The 26,800-nt window shown below is 40.1% G+C and overlaps 1 protein-coding gene and 1 non-coding gene across 4 annotated transcripts in view; both read left to right on the plus strand.

Moving 5' to 3' along the window:
- DIP2B (disco interacting protein 2 homolog B) overlaps positions 1 to 26,800 on the plus strand; it is a 284,011-nt gene that overhangs the window by 159,021 nt on the left and 98,190 nt on the right. For all 3 annotated transcript variants that reach the window (XM_039472182.2, XM_039472183.2, XM_074402637.1), the window contains exon 3: positions 5,069 to 5,197. In XM_039472182.2, coding sequence (XP_039328116.2) covers positions 5,069 to 5,197 — 129 coding nt within the window. The remainder of the gene's footprint in view (positions 1 to 5,068; positions 5,198 to 26,800) is intronic.
- On the plus strand, positions 23,641 to 23,751 carry LOC120365148 (U6 spliceosomal RNA). The gene has a single exon (XR_005580167.1). It is a non-coding gene; the product is annotated as a U6 spliceosomal RNA (small nuclear RNA).

A 26,800-nucleotide genomic window follows, 5' to 3' on the forward strand; every position in this document is an offset into this window, starting at 1 on the left:
TCATGGCATATAATATCTCATTATGTTGATACATACTGTTAAGTTTCATTTTTGCTTTTAGCTTTTCCTTACCATGTCAGTGAAACTGTACATCTTATTCAAAAGACAGGAATCTGTATTTTAGCACCCCTGGTAATTTCTAAGATCTAGTTGGAGTGACACTATGGCCAGGGAATGATTCACCTTGAGGCAGCATCTTGCCTGCCCAGCTGACATTACATATGTTGTTAAATAATGCCCTGCTGGCCTTCCCTACCCTCATACTCCTTCCCACCTCTTCTTGATGAGGCCTTAGGTACAGTTTGAGTAGCCCTTACCTGAAATGCTTGGGACTGGGAAGTATTTCTGATTTTTTTTGAATTTTTGGAATATTTGCATTATATGTCAGTTGAACGTCTGAAATACGAAAATTGGAAATAAGAAATGTTTCAAGGAACGTTTCCTGTGAGCATTAGACAGGAGCACAAAAGGTTTTGGATTTGGGGTTTGGGGTCCTCAACTATGTTGTTTTCTGTCCCCATTCATGATAAATCATTGCCCTTGCAAGTGAGCCAAGGTGGGAATTAGTCTCCACAATGTTTTAAATCTAACCAGGACATACTTTTCTCTCTCTTACTCCCAAATATGCATTGATTTGTCAGTTGCTTTTAGGGAAAGGAAAAGGAAGTCGTTGATTTTTTTTTTAATAGAGTGATTCTTGCTGGAGACCAGGCTGGAGTACAGTGGCATGATCTTGGCTCACTGCAACCTTGCCCTCCTGGGATCAAGCAATCCTCCTGTCTTAGTCTCCCAAGTAACTGGGACCACAGACATGCACCACCATGCTCAGCTAATTTTTTTTTTTTTTAAGAGACACAGTCTTTCTGTGTTGCCCAGGCTGGCCTCAAACTCCTGGGCTTAAGCAATCCTCGAACCCCACTATGCCTGGTCTTGCTTCTAGTATGTTCAATGCATGTTTAAGTATATTTGTAAATCTTATATTTTAAAAAATAAACTCTAGTGCATGGAAATAAAAATTTATGAAATGCATATAAATTAGAGACTGTTCAATTTAAAAAAGATTACAGGGTTTTGTTATTAAGATCTCCTGTTATATTTTAAGTGATTCAATTCCTGAGAATATACCTTGTAATTTTACACACACACACACATATATATATATATATATATATATATATATATAATTATTTTTTTTTTTTTTACAACTTTTTAACTTAACCTCTCAAGAACTTGAAGCAAGTTTGTTGCACATTTGAACCAAGGTTGTTATGTCAGAAATCCGTGTTTTTGTTGCATTGTGCTTTGGGCTTCTGAGGAATACTCACTGAATAAAGCTGTCAGTCTATTATTGAAACCGCAAATCAACTTTTTGGCTTCATTTCTAGCAAACTATAACAAAATAGTTGTCATGATTTTGGACCCAAAAGAGACCTAGTCTGTTTAGATGACCAAAGTCCTGAAGGAACTGAGATAACCGTTGCAGAGAATATGTTAATATTGCTTGGTGAAGAGTGGGTTGTGAGGCTTTTTTTTTTTTTGTACCAGTGCAGTAAGTCTCTTGGCTAAGTATCATCTGACTTTGAATCCTCATCAAATGTCTTTGTGTTATATTTCCTCATGGTTTGATCTGTGATAACCTCTAGATGATCCTGAATGGAAATGTTCATTTTCTCTAGTTCTTTCCCAGATAGATCAGTCAGCTCCCAGATCCCCTGTCACCTCTGTATCATTTCATTGTAATAATTTTTCTTTAGCCCATATTTCTTCTCTTATTCTAATTAATTACATAGAAAAAACAGAAAAGCATAACTGAGAGAGGAATGATAAAAAGGAATACATAAACCTTTGTGTCATCCTTTGTGAAGTGAGAATCTGTATAATTATTTTCATTCTTTGTATTTATTATTAGCTATCTAACTTGGAAGCACCATGTTTCTTAGCAGGATAATTTGGTCTGTCCTTGTAAACCTGCTTATTTAATTAATAAAATCAGTTGTGGCCGGACGCGGTGGCTCAAGCCTGTAATCCCAGCACTTTGGGAGGTCGAGGTGGGTGGATCATGAGGTCAAGAGATCGAGACCGTCCTGGTCAACATGGTGAAACCCCGTCTCTACTAAAACTACAAAAAATTCGCTGGGCATGGTGGCGCATGCCTGTAATCCCAGCTACTTAGGAGGCTGAGGCAGGAGAATTGCCTGAACCCAGGAGGCGGAGGTTGCGGTGAGCCGAGATCACGCCATTGCACTCCAGCCTGGGTAACAAGAGCGAAACTCCATCTCAAAAATAAATAAATAAATAAATAAATAAAATAAAATCAGTTGTAGGTAATTCAGTAACATATTCTTTATGACCAAAGTAATAATAAAAAGCAAGTGTTTCAAAACTTAGTGCTGTTTAAATCAAACCATTTTTGTGTACATATTTGCAAGCAAAGTAGCTTGTGTGTGCTATCTGATTTCCTTCCAGTATATCATCTGATTTTCCAAATAAAAATAGCCCCTTTCTGTTTTTTGTTTTCTATTTAAAGTTAATTGGAATACATTTTAACTAATGTCTATAACAAGTGGCTGAAAACTTTATTTGGAGGGGCCTTTTGCCAAATCCTTTGCATGATAGAAGGTGTTTGTATATTTTGAATTTTGCTGTTATCTATTGTAACTCCTGAAGCATTTGATGCTCTCACACTAAATTATTAATTTTGATTACTTTCCTTTTAAGAGTCTTGAGAGGCCAGGTGCGGTGGCTCACGCCTGTGATCCTAGCACTTGGGGAGGCTGAGGTAGACAGATTACGAGGTCGGGAGTTTGAGACCGACCTGGCCAATATAATAAACCACTGTCTCTACTAAAAATACAACAACAATAACAAATTAGCCAGGTGTGGTGGTGGGTGCCTGTAATCCTAGCCACCCTGGGGGCTGAGACAGGAGAATCGCTTGAACCTGGGAGGCAGAGGTTGCAGTGAGCTGAGATCATCATGCTACTGCACACCAGCCGGGGCATTGATGAAAGACTCTGTCTCCAAAAAAAGAAAAAAAAAAAAAAAGCCTTGGGAGAATTTTCATGACCTTTTCTGGGTGAGAGCCAGTGGAATTAGACCTGGGTTTGAAATTCTGTCTCTGCATTCCTTGTCTCTGTAATTTTTGAGCCATGTCTCTGTCTCCTTTATGTCAAAAGGGATAATGAAAATGCTGACTTCATAGCGTTGCTGTAAGGAATAAATATGATAAAATATGAAAACTTCTATACGTATAGTGTATGGCACAAAGCAAACACTTAAATGTTAGCTTTCATTATAATAGATTAGGAATTGATAGACTTTTTCTATAAAGGGCCAGATGATAAATACTTAAAATTTTTTTTTCAAATTTTTATGTAGATAGAGATGGAGTCTTGCTATGTTGCCTAGGCTGGTCTCAAACTCTGGGGCTCAAAGTATCCTTGCCTTCTTAAATACTGTGTGTGTGTGTGTGTGTGTGTGTGTGTGTGTGTGTGTATACACACACCTAACCATTTAAAGAAACGTGGTTTTGTAGGCCAACAATTTGTGCAGGGATAATTTCAGTGATTATTTTGCTCTATATTGTTGCCACCTGGGGTCATTCAGTGGTTTTCTTCCCCCTTACATAGTAGATGAGTTGCTCTGGACAGTCTAAGATGGCTTGTTCACATGTTTGCTGCCTTGACAGGGCAAGTGGAGGGTGGGCTCAGCCAGGACTGTTGATTGGAGCCTCAACACGTGGCCTCTCCAGCATGCTACCTGCTTTTTTTTTTTTTTTTAAATGCCTCTTTTTTTTTTTTTTTTAAATGATAAAACATTGCCATTATGAATCTCAGTTCCTGTAACTCTTTGATGCCATCAATCTTTACTGGGATGTGTGGCACTGTTGCTTGTAATCCCCAGACCACTGCTTTGAGTCTTTTAATTTTTTGGCTTTATAGGCTGATTCTCAGCGGGGATCTGGAGCAGTACATTTGCTGTGTAGGTGACATCTTAATGTATTGGGCACTTAATTTGCTATGTGTAAGCTGCCTTACTGGGCATACCCAGGAGCTATTTCAGAAACTTAAAATGCACCTTAAAGAAGGAAATCCTTCGATATGTGACAACATGGATGAACTTGGAGGACATTATGCTAAGGGAAATAAAGCAGTCACAGAAGGACAAATGCTATATGATTCCACTTATATGTGATATCTAAGAGAATCAAGCTCATAAGTAGAGAGTAGAATGGTGGTTGCTAGGGGATTATAGGAAGCGGGAAATGAGACATTGCCGTTCTGCAGGTATGAAGTTTCAGTTATCCAAGATTAGTAAGTTCTGCTTTATAACATCATGCCTATAGATGATATTAATACTATTGTATTTTACACGCAAAATTTTGTTAAAAAGGTATATCTCATGTTAAATTTTCTTATTGTAATTTTTTTTAAAGAAACAATTTTGGAGTTAATCATTTGAGATAAGAAGGCAGTAAAACATCAGAACTTAGTGTTTTTCTGTTTATTTACCCCATCCCCATATTCTCGATAAAACAGTAAATTTTGGGAGGGCAGAGTCTGGGGACAGGCCAGGTACTAGAAAGGGCAGGGGCAGTGATGCGTCCAGTTGCAAAAGGGGCTGATAGACTTGACTTGAAGCTGTGCTTGCATAATCACTCTGTTTTTGCTTGAATTCTGTTTATCTGGAGTGACTTATGGTATGGTAGCTAAGGCTCCCTGAACTATTTTTTGTCTCATTGTTTAGGATTTAGAGGGTCATACGCAGTCAACTCCCCATCACTATTGCCTCTCCTTGGAGTCTCTGGAATGGCCTTTTAGTTTACATTTGCCTTCTTGTTATTTCTCTCCTATCAGCCTATTGACATTTAACACTCTAAGATGGTATTTTTTAGTTTGGACGTCTTTACATCATATTTATGTATATATATTAAAATTTTCAAACCCTTTACTGTAGGTAGGGTAATAGTACCTAGCTCAGAGTGTTCTGAGAGTTGCTTAAAGTGCTTCAGAAAATGTTAACTCTTACTGTTATTGGATAACCATCTTCTAAACTTCCTTTTTTTTAGAAACTGATTCAGCAGTACAGAAAGAACTTAGAAACCAGACACCTGCTCCATCTGCAGCTCAAACTTCTGCTCCCTCTAAGTACCACCGAACTCGATCCGGAGGAGCCAGGGATGAACGATATCGATCAGGTGAGGAGAAGCCGCAGAATGGCCAGCTGAATCATTTTCCTAACTGTAGTAATGAACTGCGTATCCTGAGAGCTTCTAATACTTGTTTTTTTGTTTTGTTTTGTTTTTTCCTGGAAGCACCAACAGGTCGATATTAACTCATTCACCAGTCATTTATTTTGTACCCTACTATGTGTCAGATATAGTAGGTACTCAGTAATTTCCTGGAAATGCTGTAGCACGTAAGACTGTTTCTGACTGGGAGCAGTGGCTGATGCCTGTAATCCCAGCACTTTGGGAGGCCAAGGTGGGCAGGTCACTTGAGGTGAAGAGTTTGAGACCAGCCTGGCCAACATGGTGAAACCCGTCTCTACTTAAAATACAAAAATTAGCCAGGCATGGTGGTGGGCGCCTGTAATCCCAGCTACTCAGGAGGTTGAGGCAGGAGAAGCACTCGAACCCAGGAGGTGGAGGTTGTAGTGAGCCGAGATCCCATCACTGTCTTTCAGTCTGGGCGACAGAGCGAGACTCTGTCTCAAATTTTAGAAAGGAAAAAAAAAGACGGTTTTTGCCCTCAGGGAACTTAATAGTTTGAAAAGAGAGCCAGACAAGGATACAAGCACAAAGGCCGTATGAATAAATAATAAGAAAATGGAAGGTTGGGTCTTGTGGATGGTGCTGGGAGAGCTCAGTGAATTCTATTGGAAGAGGCAGGTCCTTCTGTGTTTGCCAGAGCTGTTGTGTAACTAGTCTCTTTTAACTGATGGAGCTGAAAGAAAACTCACAATGAAATTTCAAATTATGCCAGGCGCAGTGGCTAAAGCCTGTAATCCCAGCACTTTGGGAGGCCGAGGCAGGTGGATCACGAGGTCAAGAGATCGAGACCATCCTTGTCAGCATGGTGAAACCCCATCTCTACTAAAAATACAAAAAATTAGCTGGGCATGGTGGCACGTGCCTATAATCCCAGCTACTCGGGAGGCTGAGGCAGGAGAATTGCCTGAACCCAGGAGGCAGAGGTTGTGGTGAGCCGAGATCGAGCCATTGCGCTCCAGCCTGGGTAACAAGAGCGAAACTCTGTCTCAAAAAAAAAAAAAAAAAAAAGAAATTTCAAATTACTTATTTCTTCTAACCCAAAAAGTACCCATGGGAAAGGAAAGGCCAAGGTGTGCCTGCCTGGCAGTGGGAGCATGTAGCAGGTGGCCAGTACCAGATATGCGGCTTTGATAAGCAGAGGGGTGGCTTGTAGATCCCCAGAGCGTGTGTGGTGCAGCAGGCCCTTCCAATGCCCACTTCCTGTCCGTTGCACTGAGAATAGTCTCTGCAGCACATTTCTTGTTTTAAGAAGTAGCAGAATTAAGCCAGAAGAATATGGGGATATTATTTATTTTCTTCAGATTTTTGTCTTCTTTGCACTGACCAAGGTTGCCGTAACGTTTTCTTGAATTGAAAAGCACAGTCCGTCCGGGCGCGGTGGCTCAAGCCTGTAATCCCAGCACTTTGGGAGGCCGAGGCGGGTGGATCACGAGGTCAAGAGATCGAGACCATCCTGGTCAACATGGTGAAACCCCGTCTCTACTAAAAATACAAAACATTAGCTGGGCATGGTGGCACGTGCCTGTAATCCCAGCTACTCAGGAGGCTGAGGAAGGAGAATTGCCTGAACCCAGGAGGCGGAGGTTGCAGTGAGCCAAGATCACGCCATTGCATTCCAGCCTGGGAAACAAGAGCGAAACTCCGTCTCAAAAAAAAAAAAAAATAAAAATAAAATAAAAAAATAATAATAATAATAAAAAAAAAAAAAAAAAAAGCACAGTCGATATCACATTCTCTCAAAAACTGCTTTAGAGAAAATGAGGAGGCCGGGCACAGTGGCTCACGCCTTTAATCCTAGCATTTCGGGAGGCCGAGGTGGGTGGATCACCTGAGGTCTGGAGTTCAAGACCAGCCTGGCCATCATGGTGAAACCCCATCTTTAAAAAAAAAGAGAGAGAGAAAATGAGTAGAGGACACAGGTTCCAGAGCTACATCAGCCATTTTGTTAGCTGATTTTACTAGACAGATATTTTCATACACAGAAGGAGAAAAGGATCAGAAGTTTTCAGTTAAGGGAAAAAAAAAAAAAAACAGAGGTTATAATTTTATACCAAAACTGTCTTGAGTGATCAGGAGAGGCTTGCTCAGAGAACAAGACATCTTAAGCTGAGTCATGGTAGATAGACAAGAGTTAGCCAGGGAAAGTGTTCAGAACTCAGAATGCAAGGGCCAGAAAGAGGTGGGAGATGAGGCTAGAAGGATTACCAGACACCAGATCTTGGGGGATCTTGAATGTCACTGAAGGATTTTCAGCAGAGCGGTAACATCATCAGATTTGTATTTGTTCTAATAGCTTACTCCGGCTGTAGACTGGAGTGCCTGGCACAGAGCCTACCATATATAAGAGCTAAACAGATATTTTGCAGAAAGAAGGGAATTGAAGTATTTACTAGTAGGCTGGGTGCTGTGGCTCACACCTGTAATCCCAGCACTTTGGGAGGCTGAAATGGGTGGATCACTTGAGGTCAGGAGTTCAAGACAAGCCTGATCCACATGGTGAAATCCCATCTTTACTAAAAATGGGGGAAAAAAATTATCAGGGCATGGTGAGGCACACCTGTAATCCTAGCTACTTGGAGGCTGAGGTGGTAGGTTTGCTTGAACCTGGGAGGCAGAGGTTGCAGTGAGCCAAGATTGCACCATTGCACACTCCAGCCTGCGTGACAGAATGAGACTCCATCTTAAAAAAATAGTAGTTACTAGTTAAGGAATGGATTAGAGAAAGGGAGGGCTGGAAGTAGCACAGCATTCAGGTGCTCCTCTTTGTTGCCAATCACCTAAGCCTGATTTTCCAGCCACCTAGTGTTGCCTTTTGAGGCTAGAGCCCAGGTTCAGCAGCAGCATGTTCCAACCTGTCCAGAAGGGTTTTTAGCCTTCACAGCTTTCATCCCTGGCCTTCTGGGAGTTTTTGTATTGTTTTACCTTTGTTTTTCCAGCATATAATAAAGGATTATTAAGGAACCAGAAAGGTGATTTCAACATTCTATATCCAAGCCAATCACATGTAAAAAAGTTTTCTGTGAGCTATTTAGTACTATAAAATTTTGTGCGTCACCTTAATGAAGCCAACTAATGCCTGAGATGGAAAGTGATCTTACTGTAAGTCATTCTAACTCCTTTGATGTTAAAACCCAGCTGTGCCCTGTAGTCTCCGCTCTTTTGCACCATTGCTTTCAGATTACCCCAAGTATTATAAAGTATATGCTGTGGATCAGATACTAGTCAGCTTACTATGGAGACTGTTGGCTAGGTGCAGGTGTACTGGAGAGTCTAACAATTTTATGTTTATCTCACTTTTTCTGTGTGTGTGTGTGTGTGTGTGTGTGTGTGTGTGTGTGTCTTTTAAAGGATAGTAACAAGAAGTGGGCCAGAACGAGGTGAAGTAGGGGAGAAAAAGTGATTTAAAAACCCTGAAGATATTGAAAGTGATGAGAATCCTGCAATACTATCAGGAGGGGAACATGAAAAGGGAATGCAAGTATAGACTTTGGGTGAAAATCAAAATTTTCACCCAAGTATTAGGAATTGCTCAACTAAATAGTGAAAGAAAGCTCAGCATGTGAAAGAAATAGAGTCTTTGAAAATTCTGGCTTCGAAGAAGAAGAAGAAGAAATCAGCAGGGTGTGGTGGCTCATGCCTGTAATCCCAGCACTCAGGGAGGCCGAGGCAGGAGGATCACTTGTGAAGAGACCAGCAGCAGCTGCAGAGGTGGGGCAGATAAGTAGCGGAGGTTGATGGTAGCTGAACTTGTTTCTGTTTGCTACTCCAGTCATAATTTATGTGTCATGTGCAAAAATAGCTGAAGAATGTAGGGTATGTTTAATAAAAGTTGCAGGAATTCGGAATAAAGTGATGGCTACATAAGAAGGATTTTACATTAATGCCGATGAGTGTAATGATAAAATCCTTTCTTATTTGATGGAGGCTTATTAACACCTATAACATTTCAACCAATTATAATCAAATCTAAGTAGACTTAGTGTTCACATTTCAGACACAGTATGAATGACTTACCTTTATTCAGAGTTTAGATTATCTGACCTGATTCTGTTCTTTGTGCTTTAGCCAAGAGGGAGCTTACATTTCAAGTATAATACCTTATTATTATATTTCTTTCTCCTGCACATTCAGGCATGATGTGCCTCCCTGCACACATGTAGTATGGTCTCAAATGTGGAAACACAGATTAATGCCTGAGATGGAAAGTGATTATTCTGTAAGTCATTCTAACTCCGTTGATATTAATCTCTTGAGAAGGTAGGCACCTCAAACAAAACAACGAAAATAACACAGGATGTTAAGGGAGTATCCATATCGCCTTATTTGGCTCAAACATGAGTACTGGTAAATGATATCCAGCTTCCACATGCTTCTGGGAGAGATGTCCAAAGTCAACTGTGTCTGGGGACTGACCTCTGGAAGTGACTTCTTTATCAAAGATCAAGATGAACTGTGTGCTGGTGAATGAGTCAAATTCAGTAAAGAGAGCTGCCTGTTCTTACCAGTAAGAGTCTGCTAATAGATAGCGGAACATCTCCTTTTGACACTAGTGTATGGGTCAAGGTTTATCATGTTAGAAAATAGTTGAGTGGCTTGAGTTGTTTTGTTATCTGATGCTATGAATCTTTGTGACAGGGAAAAATATGCTCTTTAATTACTAATTATCCAAATGTTACAGGCCTTCTAAAGCTTACTTAATGTGAATAGTTCCCTAGCTTTGTCCCATTTGCCATTACATGTTTCATATCACATATAAAAAAATACTTTTGGAAATATACTGTTTTAATAAATGTGAAAATTTGATTTGCTGTTTGTTGCTGACAAAGTGCTTTCTCAGTAGAAATGATTAATTTTTTTTTTTTTTAAATGAGATGGAGTCTTGCTCTTGTTGGCCAGGCTGGAGTGTAATGGCGTGATCTTAGCTCACTGCAACCTTTCTTCCCAGGTTCAAGTGCTTCTCCTGCCCCAGCCTCCTGAGTAGCTGGGATTACAGGCAGCCACCACCACACCTGGCTAATTTTTTGTTTTTTTAGTAGAGACGGGCTTTCACCATGTTGCCCAGGCTGGTCTTGAACTCCTGACCTCAGGTGATCCATTGGTGTAAGCCTCCCAAAGTGCTGGGATTACAGGTGTGAGCCACTGCAGCTGGCCTAATCATTTATTTTCTAACACAGCTAAGAATCATTTTTCTTTCTAATATAAGGACATTTTTCTCATTTTAACATACCTAAAATCAGAATGTTTTATATAAGATGGTATTATAGATTCAATTAAATATGCAATTGTGACTCAACTAAGTGTAAATCTCAAGGATACTACAATTGTGTAACCAATGTAAATGCAGTATAAAGTTATTTTATTTCAGAGCCAAAAATAAGTTGGTAATGTCTTAAAGGTAATAGCTAACAGTTTGGCAATATCTTTAAAATTTTAAATAGTCATGTTCTTGTATCCAGAAATTATACTTTAAAGAATTTATTTTATATAAACAATCATGTGCACAAAGATGTATACATACATATACAAAGATGTTTGTACCATTGTGTATAGTACAATGGTTAAATAAATCATAGAATGTTCACACAATAGCATTTTATGAAAGTTAAGAGAAAAATGAGGTAGATGTATTTGTGCAAATATGGAAGGATGTACAAAATACTTTTTTTTGTTTGTTTTTTGAGACAGGATCTTGCTCTGTTGCTCAGGCTGGAGTGCAGTGGCACAATCATGGCTCACCACAGCTTCCATCTCCTGGGTTCAAGCAATCCTCCTGCCTCAGCCTCTCAAGTAGTTGAAACTACAGGCACACACTACTGTGCCAGGTTAACTTATTTTATTTTTCGTAGAGATGGGATCTCACTTTGTTGCTCATGCTGGTCTCAAACTCCTGATTTTAAGCAATCCTCCCGCCTTGGCCTCCCCAAGTGCTAGGATTACAGGTGTAATATTTATAACATTATTATAATAATATAAACGTATGTTAGTGTGTTTACAGACATGGAGACCTGAAAAAATATATACTAAACTATTGAGGCGGGATTATTTTTGGGAAGTGGTGAGTCAAGGGAAAATTTTCAGTTTAGCATTATGTATGTTCACATCTTTTTGCAATGTGTATTTTTTTTTTCAATTTTTTATTATGGTAAACTACACATAAATGTTATGTGTGTTATAAATTTTAAAGATAGGTTTTAAGATTTTAAGGTCTTAATTACTATTATTGTTATTGACAGAGTTTCATTCTGTTGCCCGGGCTGGAATGCAGTGGCACTATCTTGGCTCATTGCAACCTCCACCTCCTGGGTTAAATTGATTATCGTGCCTCAGTTTCCTGAGTAGCTGGGATTACAGGCACATGCCACTACGCCTAGCTAATTTTTATATTTTTAGTGAAGATGGGGTTTCCCTATGTTGCCTAAGCTGGTCTCGAACTCTTGGCCTCAAGCGATCCGCCCACCTTGGCCTCTCAGTGTGCTGGGATTAAAGGTGTGAGCCAGTGCGCCTGGCCCAATTATTGTTCTTAATGACTTTTACTCTAAGTGTGGATTCTTGTGATTCAATACTGGAGCTAAATGCAGTATAACTCTCTTTGCCACCCTAATTGTGAACTTTTCCGTCTCTGTCCAAATCTAATCTCTGATCTGGTGATGGCTGGCACTGGCACTGGCACACCAAGATCATTTTATTTCTGATACATTCCTCATACCATAGAAGGTAAGTTGAATTCTGTTCAGTAAGCATTTATGGTAGACCTCCTATGATTTGAGCAAAATGTTAGATTATTAGAGAAACAGAGATGAAAACATGGGAGTTTTTCTTGTTTGTGTCACAAGAAAAACTTGTGTTGGAGTGTCACAATCTTGGCTCACTCCAACCTCCACCTCCTGGGCTCAAACTATCCTTTTTCTCCTTAGCCTGAGTAGCTGGGACTACAGACACACCCTGCCATGCCTGGATAGTTTTTGTATTTTTTGTGAAGACAGGGTTTCACCATGTTGCCCAGGCTGGAGTTGTTTTTATTTTCCAATACAAGGTACAGAGGTGACACAGAAGAGGGAGACGGGAAGGCATACAGTGTCAAGAATGGGCCTCAGAGTGGAGGTGGTGATGTCTAAGCCATTTTGAAGGACGGATAGCTGTTTGCTATGTGAATATTCCAGGCAGAAGAAACATAATTTATCAAGGCATGGCAATGTGAAATAGAAAATTAAAATATCCCCTCTTCTTCCTCTCTACCCTGCCCACAGAGTAGTGCCCTAATTAATGCTGTGATATCCTGTTGTTTCAGAAGTTAGTTGTAGCTGCCTCTGTAAGAGGTCATTACCTTAGAAATTCAGGGAAAATGGCATGACTGCTTGTTGGCTTGCAAGGAATTCCTTGGACTATACCTCTCTGCTTTATGACTCAGCCCACCCACACGTCTGCCTTTCACTCTATCCTTATCTGTCTATTAAAAAATCCTAACAGGTGGCTGGGCTCACACCTTAATCCCAGCACTTTGGGAGGCCGAGGCGGGTGGATCACGAGGTCAAGAGATCGAGACCAGCCTGGTCAACATGGTGAAACCCCGTCTCTACTAAAAATACAAAAAATTAGCTGGGCATGGTGGTGTGTGCATGTAATCCCAGCTACTCAGGAGGCTGAGGCAGGAGAATTGCCTGAACCCAGGAGGCGGAGGTTGCGGTGAGCCGAGATCGCGCCATTGCACTCCAGCCTGGGTTAACAAGAGCAAAACTCCATCTCAAAAAAAAAAAAAAAAAAATCCTAACAGGTGGCTGGGCTCACACTTTAATCCCAGCACTTTGAGAGGCCGAGGTGGACAGATCATGAGGTTAGGAGTTCAAGATTAGTGTGGCCAATATGGTGAAACCCTGTCTCTACTGAAAACACAAAAAAATTAGCCAGGCGCACCTGTAATCTCAGCTACTCAGGAGGCTGAGGCAGGAAAATCGCTTGAACCTGGGAGGCGGAGGTTGCAGTGAGCTGAGATCGAGCCACTGCACTCTGGCCTGGGTGACAGAGCGAGACTTCATCTCAAAAGAAAGAAACAAAAGAAAAGAAAAATCCTAACAGGTAAGGAAGAGCACTCAGTTTAAAGCCTGGCTGTGTCACTCATTGACCGTATGCTAACTACTTGGTAAAAACAAGCCAAGAGGGCTGGGCACAGTGGCTCATGCCTGTAATCCCAGCACTTTGGGAGGCCGAGGTGGGTGGATCACCTGAGGTCAGGAGTTCGAGACCAGCCTGACCAATATGGTGAAACCCCGTCTCTACTAAAATACAAAAATCAGCCAGGTATGGTGGCATGTGCCTGTAGTCCCAGTTACTTGGGAGACTGAGGCAGGAGAATTGCTTGAACCTGGGGGTGGAGGTTGCAGTGCGGGGAGATCAAGCCACTGTACTGTAGCCTGGGTGACAGAGCAACACACTGTCTCAAAAAGAAAAAAAAAAAAGAAAAAGAAAAAAAGAATAGGAGCAGATACTTTGAAACTAAAAATAACGTATTTCACTTATCTTTTTGGGAAAGATGGGAAAAGAAATGTTCCAGTGTTATCCATGGATGTCATGGGGGAAGTGGACACTCTTTTATCTTGGTGGTCAAAGTATTAATTCTTAACGTTACTAATGAGATTGCACATTTAAAGATGTGTTTACTGGCCATTTGTGCTTCTTCTGTGAACTACCTTTTCCTTGCCTAAGCCTATTTTTTTAAGTTGGGTTGTTCATTTTCGTTTGTTTGTTTGTTTGTTTGTTTTTTCCCTTCTTACTTGCAAGGGCTTTTTTTATCCTGAAGATACTAACATTTAAATCGTGCCACAGGTATTTGCCAATGCAGATAGACAAGAAAAATCAATGTAAGAATTAGAAAAGAAGTAAAACTATATTTGCAGCTTATGTGATCATTTAGAAAACGCAAGAGAATCAATGACAGAATTAAGACAATTAAGTCAGCAAAATATAAAATTAGTACAGAAATCAGTGGCCTTCACATATGCAAATAAACAGTTAAAAGATAAAAATCACTAGGTCAGGAGATAGAGACCATCCTGGCTAACACAGTGATACCTCATCTTTACTAAAAATAGAAAAAATTGGCGGGGCGTGGTGGCACGCTCCTGTAGTCCCAGCTACTTGGAAGGCTGAGGCAGAAGAATCGCTTGAACCTAGAAGGCAGAGGTTGCAGCAAGCTGAGATTGTGCCACTGCACTCCAGCCTGGGCAACAAGAGTGAAATGAGTGAAACTCCGTCCAAAAAAAAAAGGTACAGTAGTAGAGCAAACATCATTTACAAAAGCAATATTGATAAAATATATTTCGGAATAAACCTAATAAATACCTAAAACCTTTATTTAAAAAACTTTAAAACTCTGAAAGACAAAACAGTAGACCTGATAAATGGAAAGACATCCCTTGTTCCTAGGGCAGTTTAACGTCATGAAGATGCTAGGTCTGTCTAAATTACTTTATACATCTAATCTAATCCCAATCAAAATAGTATCAAATTTATTTATAGAGCTAGACAACTCAGTTTTGAAGTTCATTTGGGAAAATAAACAGATAAGAATAACTAAGAGGACACTGAGAAGAGCTATAAGGAGTGACTGCACCTACTAGATACTAGAACATCCTGTAGAGACTATAATTAAAACAATTTGGTATAGCACACAAATTAGCAGGCCAACCATTGGAATAACAAGTTGAGAGGTAGAGGTAGGTGTATATCTGGGAATTTAATATACAATAAAGATAACATTACAAGTCACCAGGACAAAAAATGTGCTTTTAAATAAATGACACTAGGACAGCTGGAAAAAGATTAATTAGATTCATACCTCACACCATGTATAAGCATAAACTTCAGGTGGGTGCAGTGGCTCACGCCTGTAATCCCAGGGATTTGGGAGGCTAAAGTGGGTGAATCACTTGAGGTCAGGAGTTCAAGGCCAGGCTGCCCAATATGTTGAAACCCTGTCTTGACTAAAAATCTAAAAAAATTAGCTAGGTATGATGGTGAGTGCTTGTAGTCCCAGCTACTCAGGAGGCTAAGGCATGAGAATCACTTGAACCCAGGAGGTAGAGGCTGCTGCGAGCCAAGATTATGCCGCTGCACTCCGGCCTGGGTGACAAAGCAAGACTTTGTTTCAAAAAACAAAAGCATAAACTTAAAAAAATCACAGATCTATATGTAAAAAAGAAACCATATGAAGTGCCAAACGAGGCCAGGTACTGTGGCTCATGCCTGTAATCCCAGCACTTTGGAAGGCTGAGGCGGGTGGATCACCTGAGATTAGAATAGCCTGGCCAACATGATGAAACCCTGTCTCTACTTAAAATACAAAAATTAGCTGGGGGTGGTGGCAGTGAGCCCTATAATCCCAGCTACTCAGGAGCCTGAGGCAAGAGGATCACTTGAACCCAGGAGGCAGAGGTTGTAGTGAGCCAAGATTGCACCACTGCAATCCAGCCTGGGCAACAAGAGCAAAACTGTCTCCAAAAAAAAAAAAAAAAAAAAAGTGCCAAACAAAAACATCACCAAATTTTCCTATAATCTAGTCTTACAGAAAGCCTTATGGGAAGGCTCAGAATGCAGACATAATTTTTAAAACTACATGAAAATATTTTTGTTGTGGTTAAAAAACACACACATTTATTCTTTTGACAGTTTTTAAGTATATGTTACAGTATTGGTAACTGTATGCACACTGTTGTACAACAGATCTCTAGAACTTGTTCATCTGTGTGACTGAAACTCCATACCTGTTGAACAACAGCTCATTTTCCCTCCTCACAGCTTCCCCCAACCACCATTCTACTTCCTGTTTCTGTGAATTTGAGTACATCATATAACTGGAATCATGCAGTATTTGTTTTTTTGTAATTGGCTTATTTTACTCTGCACAGTGTCGTCAGGGTTCATCCATGTTGTATCATATGATGGGATTTCCTTCTTTTTTTAAGGTTGTATAATATTTCTTTGTATGTATATACCGTGTTTTGTTTATTCCACCACGGTGGAGATTTGGTTACTTCCACATCTTAGTTGTTATGAACAATGCTGCAGTGAACATGGGTGTACAAATATCTCTTTGAGATCTTGTTTTCAATTCATTTGGACATATATCCAGAAGTGGAATTGCTAGGCCATATGGTAAATCTATTCGTGTTTTTATTTTTTATTTTATTTTATTTTTTATTTTTATTTTTTTTGAGACAGAGTCTTGCTCTGTTGCTAGGTGCCAGCTGGAGTGCAGTGGTGGGATCTTGGCTCACTGCAACCTCCGCCTACCAGGTTCAAGCATTTCTCCTGCCTTAGCCTCCCGAGTAGCTAGGATTACAGGCACATGCCACCACGCCCAGCTAATTTTTGTATTTTTAGTAGAGACAGGGTTTCACCATGTTGGCCAGGATGGTCTTGATCTCTTGACCTCATGATCCACCTACCTCAGCCTCCCAAAGAGATTATAGTAAATCTATTTTTAATCTTTGAGGAAACCCCATACTGTTTTTCATAGAAGCTATATCATTTTACCATCTCACTAATGGTGCACAAGCATTCCAGTTTCTCTGAATCCTCTTCAACACGTGTTTTCTGGTTTTTTGATACAGAAGAAAATTCTGTAAGGTAGGACCATTCTAGTGGCTGTGAAGTAATACCTCATTGTGGTTTTGATTTTCATTTCCTTGAAGAAAGTGATGTTAAGCATCTTTTCATATGATTGTTGGTTATTTATCTTCTTTGGAGAAATGTATATTCAAGTCCTTTGCCCATTTAAAAAATTGGGTTAATTATTGTTTTTGTTACTGGGTTATAGGAGATCTTTATTTAGATATTAACACCCTACCCAACATATGGTTTGTAAATATTTCCTCCCAATTTTGCAGGTTATCTTTTTATTCTGTTGATTGTTTCCTCTGATGTGCAGAAGTTTTTAAGTTTAACGTAGTCTTATTTGCTTATTTTTGCTCTTATTGCCTGTGTTTTTGGTGTCATATTCAATAAATTGTTGTCAAATCCAATGTCATGAAGCGTTTTCCCTGTTTTCTTGTAGGAGTTTTAGTTTTTGGCCTTACTCTTTAGGTCTTTAATCTATTTTGAGTCAATTTCTATGTATCATGTTAAATAAGAGCCCATTTTCATTCTTTTGCCTGTGGATATTCGGTTTTCTTACACATTTGTTGAAGAGACTATCCTTTCCCCATTGTGTAGTTTTGACACCCTTGTTGAAGATCATGTGACCTTATATGAGAGGGTGTATTTCTGGGCTCTCTATTGTTCCATTGGTCTTCATGTTGGTCTTTATGCCAGTACCAAACTATTTTGAATACAGGATCTTCGTAATAACTTTAAAAAAGAAAAAACAAACAAACAAAAAAAAAACAGGACAGAATATCACTGTGTTTCCCAGGCTGGTCTCAAACTCCTGGGCTCAAGTGATCCTCGCCGCCTCAGCCTCCGAAAGTGTTGGGATTACTAGTCTGAACCACCATGCCCATTCTGTAATAGTTTCAAAATCATGCCTGTAATCCTAGTGCTTTGGGAGGCCGAGGTGGGCAGATCACTTGAAGTCAGGAGTTTGAGATCAGCCTGACCAACATGGTGAAACCCTGTCTCTACTAAAAATACAAAAAGTAGCTGGGCATGGTGACACACGCCTGTAGCTACCTGGGAGGCTGAGGCAAGAGTATCACTTTAACCTGGGAGGCAGAGATTGCAGTGAGCCAACCAGGATCACACCATTGCACTCCAGCCTGGACCACAGACCAAGATTCCATTTCAAAAAATATAAAGGAAAAGGAAATATGATGACTCCAGCTTTGTGCTTCTTTTTAAATATTATTTTGGCTATTCGGAATCTTTCGAGGTTATGTGTAAAAAGTTTAGAGTTGTTTCTTCTATTTCTGGGGGAAAAAATGCCATTGGATTTTTGATAGGGGTTGCATTGAATCTGTAAAATGCTTTGGACAGTAACAACATTTCTTTTTTCCAGTAATGACTTTTTTTTTTTCCAGTAACAACATTTTGTTTTGTTTTGTTTTGTTTTGAGGCGGAGTTTCGCTCTTGTTACCCAGGCTGGAGTGCAATGGTGCGATCTTGGCTCACCGCAACCTCCGCTTCCTGGGTTCAGGCAATTCTCCTGCCTCAGCCTCCTGAGTAGCTGGGATTACAGGCACGCGCCACCATGCCCAGCTAATTTTTTTGTATTTTTTTAGTAGAGATGGGGTTTCACCATGCTGACAAGGATGGTCTCGATCTCTTGACCTCATGATCCACCCACCCACCTTGGCCTCCCAAAGTGCTGGTATTACAGGCTTGAGCTACCGCGCCTGGCCAGTAACGACATTTTAACAATATAAAGTCTTACAGTTCATGAACACAGGATCTCTTTCCTATTTCTAATTTCTTTCAGAGATGTTTTGTATGTTTAATGTCATCTCCTCAGTTAAGTCTATTTCTAAGTATTTTGTTCTTTTTGATGCTATTATAAATGGACATATTTTCTTAATATTCTTTCCAGGTAGTTCGTTGTTAGTGTACTGAAAAACAACTGATTTTTTTTTTTTTTTTAAAGAGGAAATAGGGTCTCCCTTCATTGTGCCCAGGCTGGAGTGCAGCAGTGTGATCATAGCTAACTGCAGCCTCCACCTCCTGGGCTCAAGTGACCTTCCTCTTCAGGTTTTCTGAACGAATTTGAGAAAGACTGACATTAATTCTTATTTAAATGTTTGATAGAATTCTCCAGGAAAGCTGTCAAGTCCTGGGCTTTTCTTTGTTGGGGAGTTTTTGGTTACTGATTCAGTCTCCTTGCTAGTTATAAGTCTGTTGAGATTTTCTATTTTTTCGTTATTCAGTCTTGGTAGGTTTATGTTTCTAGGAATTAATCCAATTTCTTGTATATTATCCAATTTGTTGGTAGGTAATTATTCATAGTACTCTTTCTTTTCTTTTTTTTTTTTTGAGAAAGGTCTCTCTCTGTCATCCAGGCTAAAGTGCAGTGGCACAATTATGGCTCACGACAGCCTCAGTTCTCCTGCCACAACTGTTGGTAGCTGGTACTACACAAGCAGACTCACCCATGCCAGCTAATTTTTGTGTTTTTTGTAGACACAGGTGTTGCCATGTTGCGCAGACTGGTTTCCGCCTTCTGGGCATGTGATCAGCCCACCTTGGCCTCCCAAACTGCTGAGATTGCAGGCATTAGCCACTGTACCTAGCCCATAGTCTCTTATAATTCCTTTTATTTCTGCGGCATCCAGTTGTAATGTCTCCCCTTTTATTTCTTATTTTAGTTATTTCAATCTTCTTTCTTTTTTTCTTGAGAAAGCTAAGGGTTTGTCAATTTGTTGATCTTTTCAAAAAACCAACTAGCTTGTTGATTTTTGCCCCCTATTTCTCTATTTTCTATTTCATTTAATTCTACTGTAATCTTTATTATTTCTTTCCTTCTGGTTCTGTTTGTTTGTTTGTTTGTTTGTTTGTTTTTAAGATGGAGCCTTACTCTGTTTCCCAGGCTGGAGTGTAGTGGTATGCTCTTAGCTCACTGCAACCTTCATCTCCTGGGTTCAAGTGATTCTCCTGCTTCAGCCTCCCGAGTAGCTGGGACTACAGGCACCTGCCACCACACCTGGCTAATTCTTTGTATTTTTAGTAGAGATGGGTTGGCTGTTGGGCAGGCTGGTCTCAAACGCCTGACCTCAGGTGATCTACTCACCTTGGCCTCCCAAAGTGCTGAGATTACAGGCGTGAGCAACCACGCCCAGCACCTTCTCCTAATTTTGGATTTAGTTTGTTCTTTTTTTAGTTCCTTATGTTATAGTTTGGTTTTTGATTTGAGAACTTAATTCTGCAATAATTTTTAAAAACACACTTTTGCATGGTTAAATAAAGCCATAAACAATGTCAAAAAAACAAATGCCTGCTCTCCAAATGTCACATAAAGGGAAAAACAAAAACAAATGCCATACCAAAAGAAAGTATTTCCTTCCTTCCCTTCCCTCTTCCCTTCCCTCTTCCTTTCTTTCTTTCCTTCCCTTCCCGTTTTCCTTCCCTCTTCCCTTCCCCCTTTCCTTCCCTTCCCTCTTTCTTTCCGTCCGTCCGTCCATCCATCTTGTCTTTCTGTCTTCTGTCTTTCTTGACAGAGTGTCACTCTGTTGCCCAGGCTGGAGTGCAAGTAGTGCAGTCATGGCTCAGGCAGCCTCAACCTCTTGGGCTCAAGTGATCCTCCTGTCTCAGCCTCCTTAGTAGCTAGGCCTGCAGGCACATGCCACCACATGGGCAGTTTTTTTATTTTTTGTAGAGGTAGGGTTTTATTACGTTGCTCAGGCCGGTTTTGTACTCCTCCCATGTTGGCCTCCCAAAATGCTTGGATTGTTGGTATGAGCCCCTGCACCTGGCCAGAAAAGATTTCTAATATAAGGAAAAATAAACAGAGAAGGCTGGTAGGAAAAAAAATGGCTAAGTGACATGAACGTTCACTTCACTTAAAACCAGAAAACATCAAATGGCCCTTAAGTCCTCTGCAAAAAGGTTTAATCTCACTAATGATCAAGGAAACACAAATTAAAACTATACTAGGATACCAGTTCTCAGCTGTCAAGTTGGCAGCAATCAAAAACTAGACAACACACTCCAAAGGTGAGACTGTGGGGACGCAGTATACCTGTACATTGCTAGTAGTAATACAGTGTGGTAAAAACCCGTTTTGGGGAAGAATTTTCCAAGATGTGACAAAATTGATATTTATTTGCTTTTTTATTTAGACTTCTGTCATCCGAATTTACTCTGAAAGATATGCCCTAATTAGTATAAAAATATATTTGCAGAAGGCTATTTGTTGCAGCATTATTTTTAATTGTAAAATAGTAGAAACACCTACATGTCCAGACATAGGATAATAATTGAATAAACTATGTGCAGTAGAGTACTATACAGCTATAAAAAAGAATGAAGAATCATTTTCTGATAGAGAATGATTTCCAGGGTGTATTGTTAATTGGAAAAAGCGAAGTGCAAAAAATGTAATATACTTCCTTTTGTTCATGAAAGACAAGGAAATGAAAAGATATATATGTCTGCTTATTTTTATAAAAAATTGTAAATATATATATGTATCTACTACCTATAGAGAGGAGGGTGCGTGGGATTGGGGTAGAAGTCATTGTTGGGGTAGTAATACTTCTTTTAAGCTAATTTTTTTGGTATAGTTTTGGCTTTTGGAACCATGTTAATTTTTTTTTTTGAGACGGAGTTTCGCTCTTGTTACCCAGGCTGGAGTGCAATGGCGCGATCTCGGCTCACCGCAACCTCCGCCTTCTGGACTCAGGCAATTCTCCTGCCTCAGCCTCCTAAGTAGCTGGGATTACAGGCACGCACCACCATGCCCAGCTAACTTTTTGTATTTTTAGTAGAGACGGGGTTTCACCTTGTTGACCAGGATGGTCTCGATCTCTCGACCTCGTGATCCACCCGCCTCGGCCTCCCAAAGTGCTGGGATTACAGGCTTGAGCCACCGCGCCCGGCCGGAACCATGTTAATTTTTAATCAGCAAGACTGGGAAAGACTTAATGGAATATAAACAAAAAAGTGAACCTAACTCTGTGAACTATATAACCACACCAAAGCAGGAAAGGATGAGAACTAACTCAAATAGCTTTTTACCATGATACTTTAATTATATGTCCTAAGTCTAAAGACCAAAAGGACTGCAAGTAAATACTGAACACTAGTTAGAAGATTTATTTTTCATATTGGCATAAGATGGCAATTTTTGGCTGGTCGCAGTGACTCATGCCCATAATCCCAGCTCTTTGGGAGGCCAAGGCGGCCAGATTGCTTGAGCCCAGGAATTTGAGAGCAGCCTGAGTAACATGGTAAAACTCCATCTCTACCAAAAATGCAAAAAATTAGCTGGGTGTGCACCTGTGGTCCCAGCTACTCATAAGTTTGAGGTGAGAGGATTGCTTGAGCCTGGGAGGTAGAGTTTGTAGTGAGCTGAGATCATGCCACTGCACTCCAGCCTGGGTGACAGAGTGAGACCCTGTCTCAAAAAAATAATTTTTAAAATGTACTTCCTGTGTATGGTAGGATTGGGAAATGAGTAAAATATATTGAGAATATGGTGAACCAGGTTTTGTCCTATTAAAGAAGGGAATTAGGAAAGAAGAACATGGAAAGAAGGAAAAATAGAATGACGTTGAATTGGAAATGGAAGTATTAATATGAACTTACCATTTTAAATATAGTTAGAAACACATGTTATACATGTATGAATTTCTCGATCCACCAAAAGGGCTTAGAAAAGATACCCAATAGCACTGAGTACCCCTGCTTCTAAGATCTTGGGGGGTTTTTTTGGTTTGTTTTTGTGTTTTTATTTTTGATATAGATTCTCACTCTGTCGCCTGTTCTGGAGTGCAGTGGTGCAATCTCTGCTCACTGCAACTTCTGCGGGTTCAGGGGATTCTTCTGCCTCAGCCTCTCAAGTAGCTGAGACTACAGGAGTGCGCCACCACACCCAGCTAATTTTTGTATTTTTAGTAGAGACGGGGTTTCACTGTGTTAGCCAGGATAGTCTTGATCCCCTGACCTTGTGATCTGCCCGCCTTGGCCTCCCAAAGTGCCGGGATTACAGGTGTGAGCCACCACGCCCAGCCAAGATCTTGGTTTTTAAATACCATTCATTTTTCCCTAAAAGGAGCCACATTTTCCTTGAAGAAAGGTATTAATTCTAGGGCTGGAGCAGGAAAAGTACCTCATGAGCATGGAATATCTTATGTCATAAAACAACTGCTCAAAATGATGGAACTGTGTCCAAAGGACATAAGAATCAGTATGAAGGGGACTCCTATTGGTCAAATCTGCAAAAATATGAGCATCAAAATAATGATAGTAACAGAATAGTCATGGAATAAAATGAGAATCAGTGGGCTCATGTTGATATAAATAACTAGGGGAGAAAGGAAAGCTTTTTCTTTCTTTTTTTCTTTGGAGTTGGAGTCTTGCTCTTTCGCCCAGGCTGGAGGGCAATGGCATAATCTTGGCTCACTATAACCTCCTCCTCCCAGGTTCAAGCAGTTCTTGTGCCTCACCCTCCCAAGTAGCTGGGACTACAGGCATGCACCACCATGCTCAGCTAATTTCTGTATTTTTCATGGAACAGGGTTTCGCCATGTTGGTCAGGCTGGTCTTGAACTCCTGACCTTGGGTGATCTATCCTCCTCGGCCTCCTGAAGTGCTGAGATTACAAGTGTGAGTCACCGTGCTGGCCAGGAAATCTTTTTCTTATAATAAATACCAACTAATAAATGTAAAAGAAATGGTGGAGCTATAAAAGTATCATATTGTAGTTGTTATTATAATAATTGATTCTGTCGCTTCAGCAGCACATATACTAAAATTGGAACAATGCAGAGAAGATTAACATGGCCTCTGAGTAAGGATGACACAAAACTTGTGAAACGTTCCATTAAAAATAATTTTTTTTATATGCCAGCTGCAGTGGCTCCCACTTATAATCCAGTCACTTTGGGAGGTCAAGGCAGGAGAATCCCTTGAGCCCATGAGTTTGAGACCAGCCTGGGCAACATAGAGAAACCCCATCTCTATTTAAAAAAAAAAAAAAAAAAAAAGTTGATTTCACCAAGAATTATCAACGGATGCTAAAACTAGTGAGTTGAAAGGATGACAAAGTATATAACATTTATAGTCTCAAAAGTATCCTCCTGTAAATTACTTGTTAATTACAAGGGGGGGCGAAGAATGGTAACTACAGTGAATTTATTTAGCACATACCATGTTCACCAAAGTAACCAACTTTGCAATTAAAATTATATTACCATAATGGAGCAGATGCATCCTGACATCATGTTTTCAGAAAAACATTACTTCTGGCTGATCATGGTGGAACATGCCTGTAATCCCAGTGCTGCATTTTGGGAGCTGAATTAGGAGGATTCCTTGACACCAGTAGTTTGAGACCAGCCTGGGCAATGTAGTGAGACCCCATCTTTACCCCACCCCCTGCCAAAAAAAAGAAGACAACAAATCATTTCTATGGAATTTCTGCCAAAATGTATAACCTTAAACTAATTATAAGAAAATAAGAAACAATCCAAAATTAAAGAACATTTTACAAAATAATTAGTCTGTACAAAAAATATCAAGATAATGAAAACTAAGGCTGAGATACAGTTCTGGATTATAGGAGAATCAAGAGACAGGACAACTAAACATGTGGGATTTCCTTCAGTAGATCCCAGATCAGGAAGAAGGGTGTGGGGAAAACCTATAGAGGACATTATTGAGACAACTGGCTATGTTGGAAAATTGATTGTGGGTTAGATAATAGTTTGTATCAATGTTGAATTTCTGGATTTTGGCTGGGCTCGCTGGCTCACACCTGTAATCCTAGCATTTCAGGATGCTGAGTGGGGTGGATTGCTGGACTCCAGTTCAGGTCCTGCCCTGGGCAGTATACATAGCAAGACCTCATCTCAAAAAAAAGAAAGAAAGAAAATAGAAGAATTTCTGGATTTTGTTGTTTCGTTTTTTTGAGACAGAGTCTTGCTCTTTCACCCGGGCTGGAGTGCAATGGTGTGATCTTGGCTTACTGCATCCTTCACCTCCTGGGTTCAAGTGATTCTCCTGCCTCAGCCTCCTGAGTAGCTGGGATTACAGGCAGGTGCCACCATGCCTGGCTAATTTCTGCGTTTGTAGTAGAGACAGTTTCACCATGTTGGTCAGGCTGGTCTCGAACTCCTGACCTCTATTGATCCACCTGCCTGGGCCTCCCCAAGTGTTAGAATTACGGGTGTGAGCCATTGCACCCAGCCAGTTTCTGGATTTTGAATAATATCCTGGGGTTATATAAGACAGAATTCCTTATTTTTAGGAAATATGTTTGAAATATTTCTGGAAAAAGAAATACATGTACTTTGATCTCAGCAGTTATTGGAATTAATTCTAAGAAAATAATTAGACGCTCTATGGTGAAAATACTGAATTATTCTATAAATAGTTACAAAAATAGTCCATAGGGGATAAAATTAATTAATTAAAAAAATAAAAATTTGGAAGTAACCTAGTATCTGATAATAAGGAGTTGTGTAAGTAAATCATGGCATATTCATGCAGAGAAATACTATGCAGCCCTTAAAAGTTATGTTATACAGTGAGATGTTTCCAGTTGTATTAGTGGAGGTTTTCTGGTTGCAAGAAACAGAGGCCACCTTACATAGGCTACCTGAAATACCTAAAATAGGTCATAGAAACACAACATTTGAGAAACCCCTAGAAAGGAGAGATAACTCTGGGAATCCCAACCTTGAAGTTCAAAACCTTCTTCTTTCTAGGGCATTGTCACATGGTCATTAAAGTTACACCATTTTAGGACCCGCGGTTTCTTGATTGAGAGTTTAAATTCCAAAAAGAAAAAGAAATAAAAGGATCTCATTGGTCTAGCTCTTATAAGGGATATATTTACTTTACAGAGCAGTATGGAAGGATAGTTTGTGTGTGGATTAGGCCCATTCTTATACAAAAGGAAACTGTTTTTTTGTGCATTAGGAAGCTACTTCAGCTGCTTTGTACCTCAGTAAGATTTTGTAAAGTGTTTTTGTTTCTTTTTTTTTTTTTTAAGGAGAATACAAAATGCAGTGTACAGTGTGATTCCATTTTGTGGAACTATAGAATGGGCTTTGGGGTGGGGGTCAAAAATCAAGACTTTGGTTTGGATGTGTTAATTTTGACATTCCTGTTAGACATTCAAACAGAGAGCTGAATTTTTTTGTGTGCCCAGAGTGGCAAACAAGTAACATCTGCCCTCATGTTTTTCTAGATCAAAATCAATCCTTCTGTTCCTGTGGCATAGAACTGAGGGGTCTCAACCAAGTTTTCTTTCAGACAGTTAAGCAAATCCTAAGCTTCTTTTCTTGAAAAATAATGAGTGTTCTCCAGGCACCTGCACAGCACTCATTCCATTTGAGGCAGGATTTCCTGCCTGGCACAGATGCATGCTAGACTCAGTATTCCGTTCCCACCCACCTCCCCACATCTCTGTCAACTCTTTGTCTGGTATGTTGAGCAGTCACATGTAATTCTGGACTTCATTTTCCTCCTCCATAAAAATTATCTTTGGCTTCTTTTATTTATGTTTTTGATTTTTGTTTCTAATTGGTCTAAATCAAATTATAAATAAAAATCACCTAAACATTTTCTTTCTTTTTTTTTTTTTTTTTTTGAGATGGAGTCTTGTTCTGTCACCCAGGCTTGAGTGCAGTGGCATGATCTTGGCTTACTGCAACTCTGCCTCCCTGGTTCAAGCAATTCTCCTGCCTCAGCCTTCCAAGTAGCTGGGACTACAGATGTGTGCCACCACGCCCGGGTAATTTTTGTATTTTTAGTAGAGACGGGTTTCACCATATTGGTCAGGCTGGTCTTGAACTCTTGACCTCGTGATCCACCCTCCTCGGCCTCCCAAAGTGCTGGGATTACAGGCGTGAGCCAATGTGCCTGGCCCCCCCTTTACCTTTT

The sequence above is a fragment of the Saimiri boliviensis genome, chromosome 7 (genome assembly GCF_048565385.1).
Source record: "Saimiri boliviensis isolate mSaiBol1 chromosome 7, mSaiBol1.pri, whole genome shotgun sequence".
NCBI classification, from domain to species: Eukaryota; Metazoa; Chordata; class Mammalia; order Primates; family Cebidae; genus Saimiri; species Saimiri boliviensis.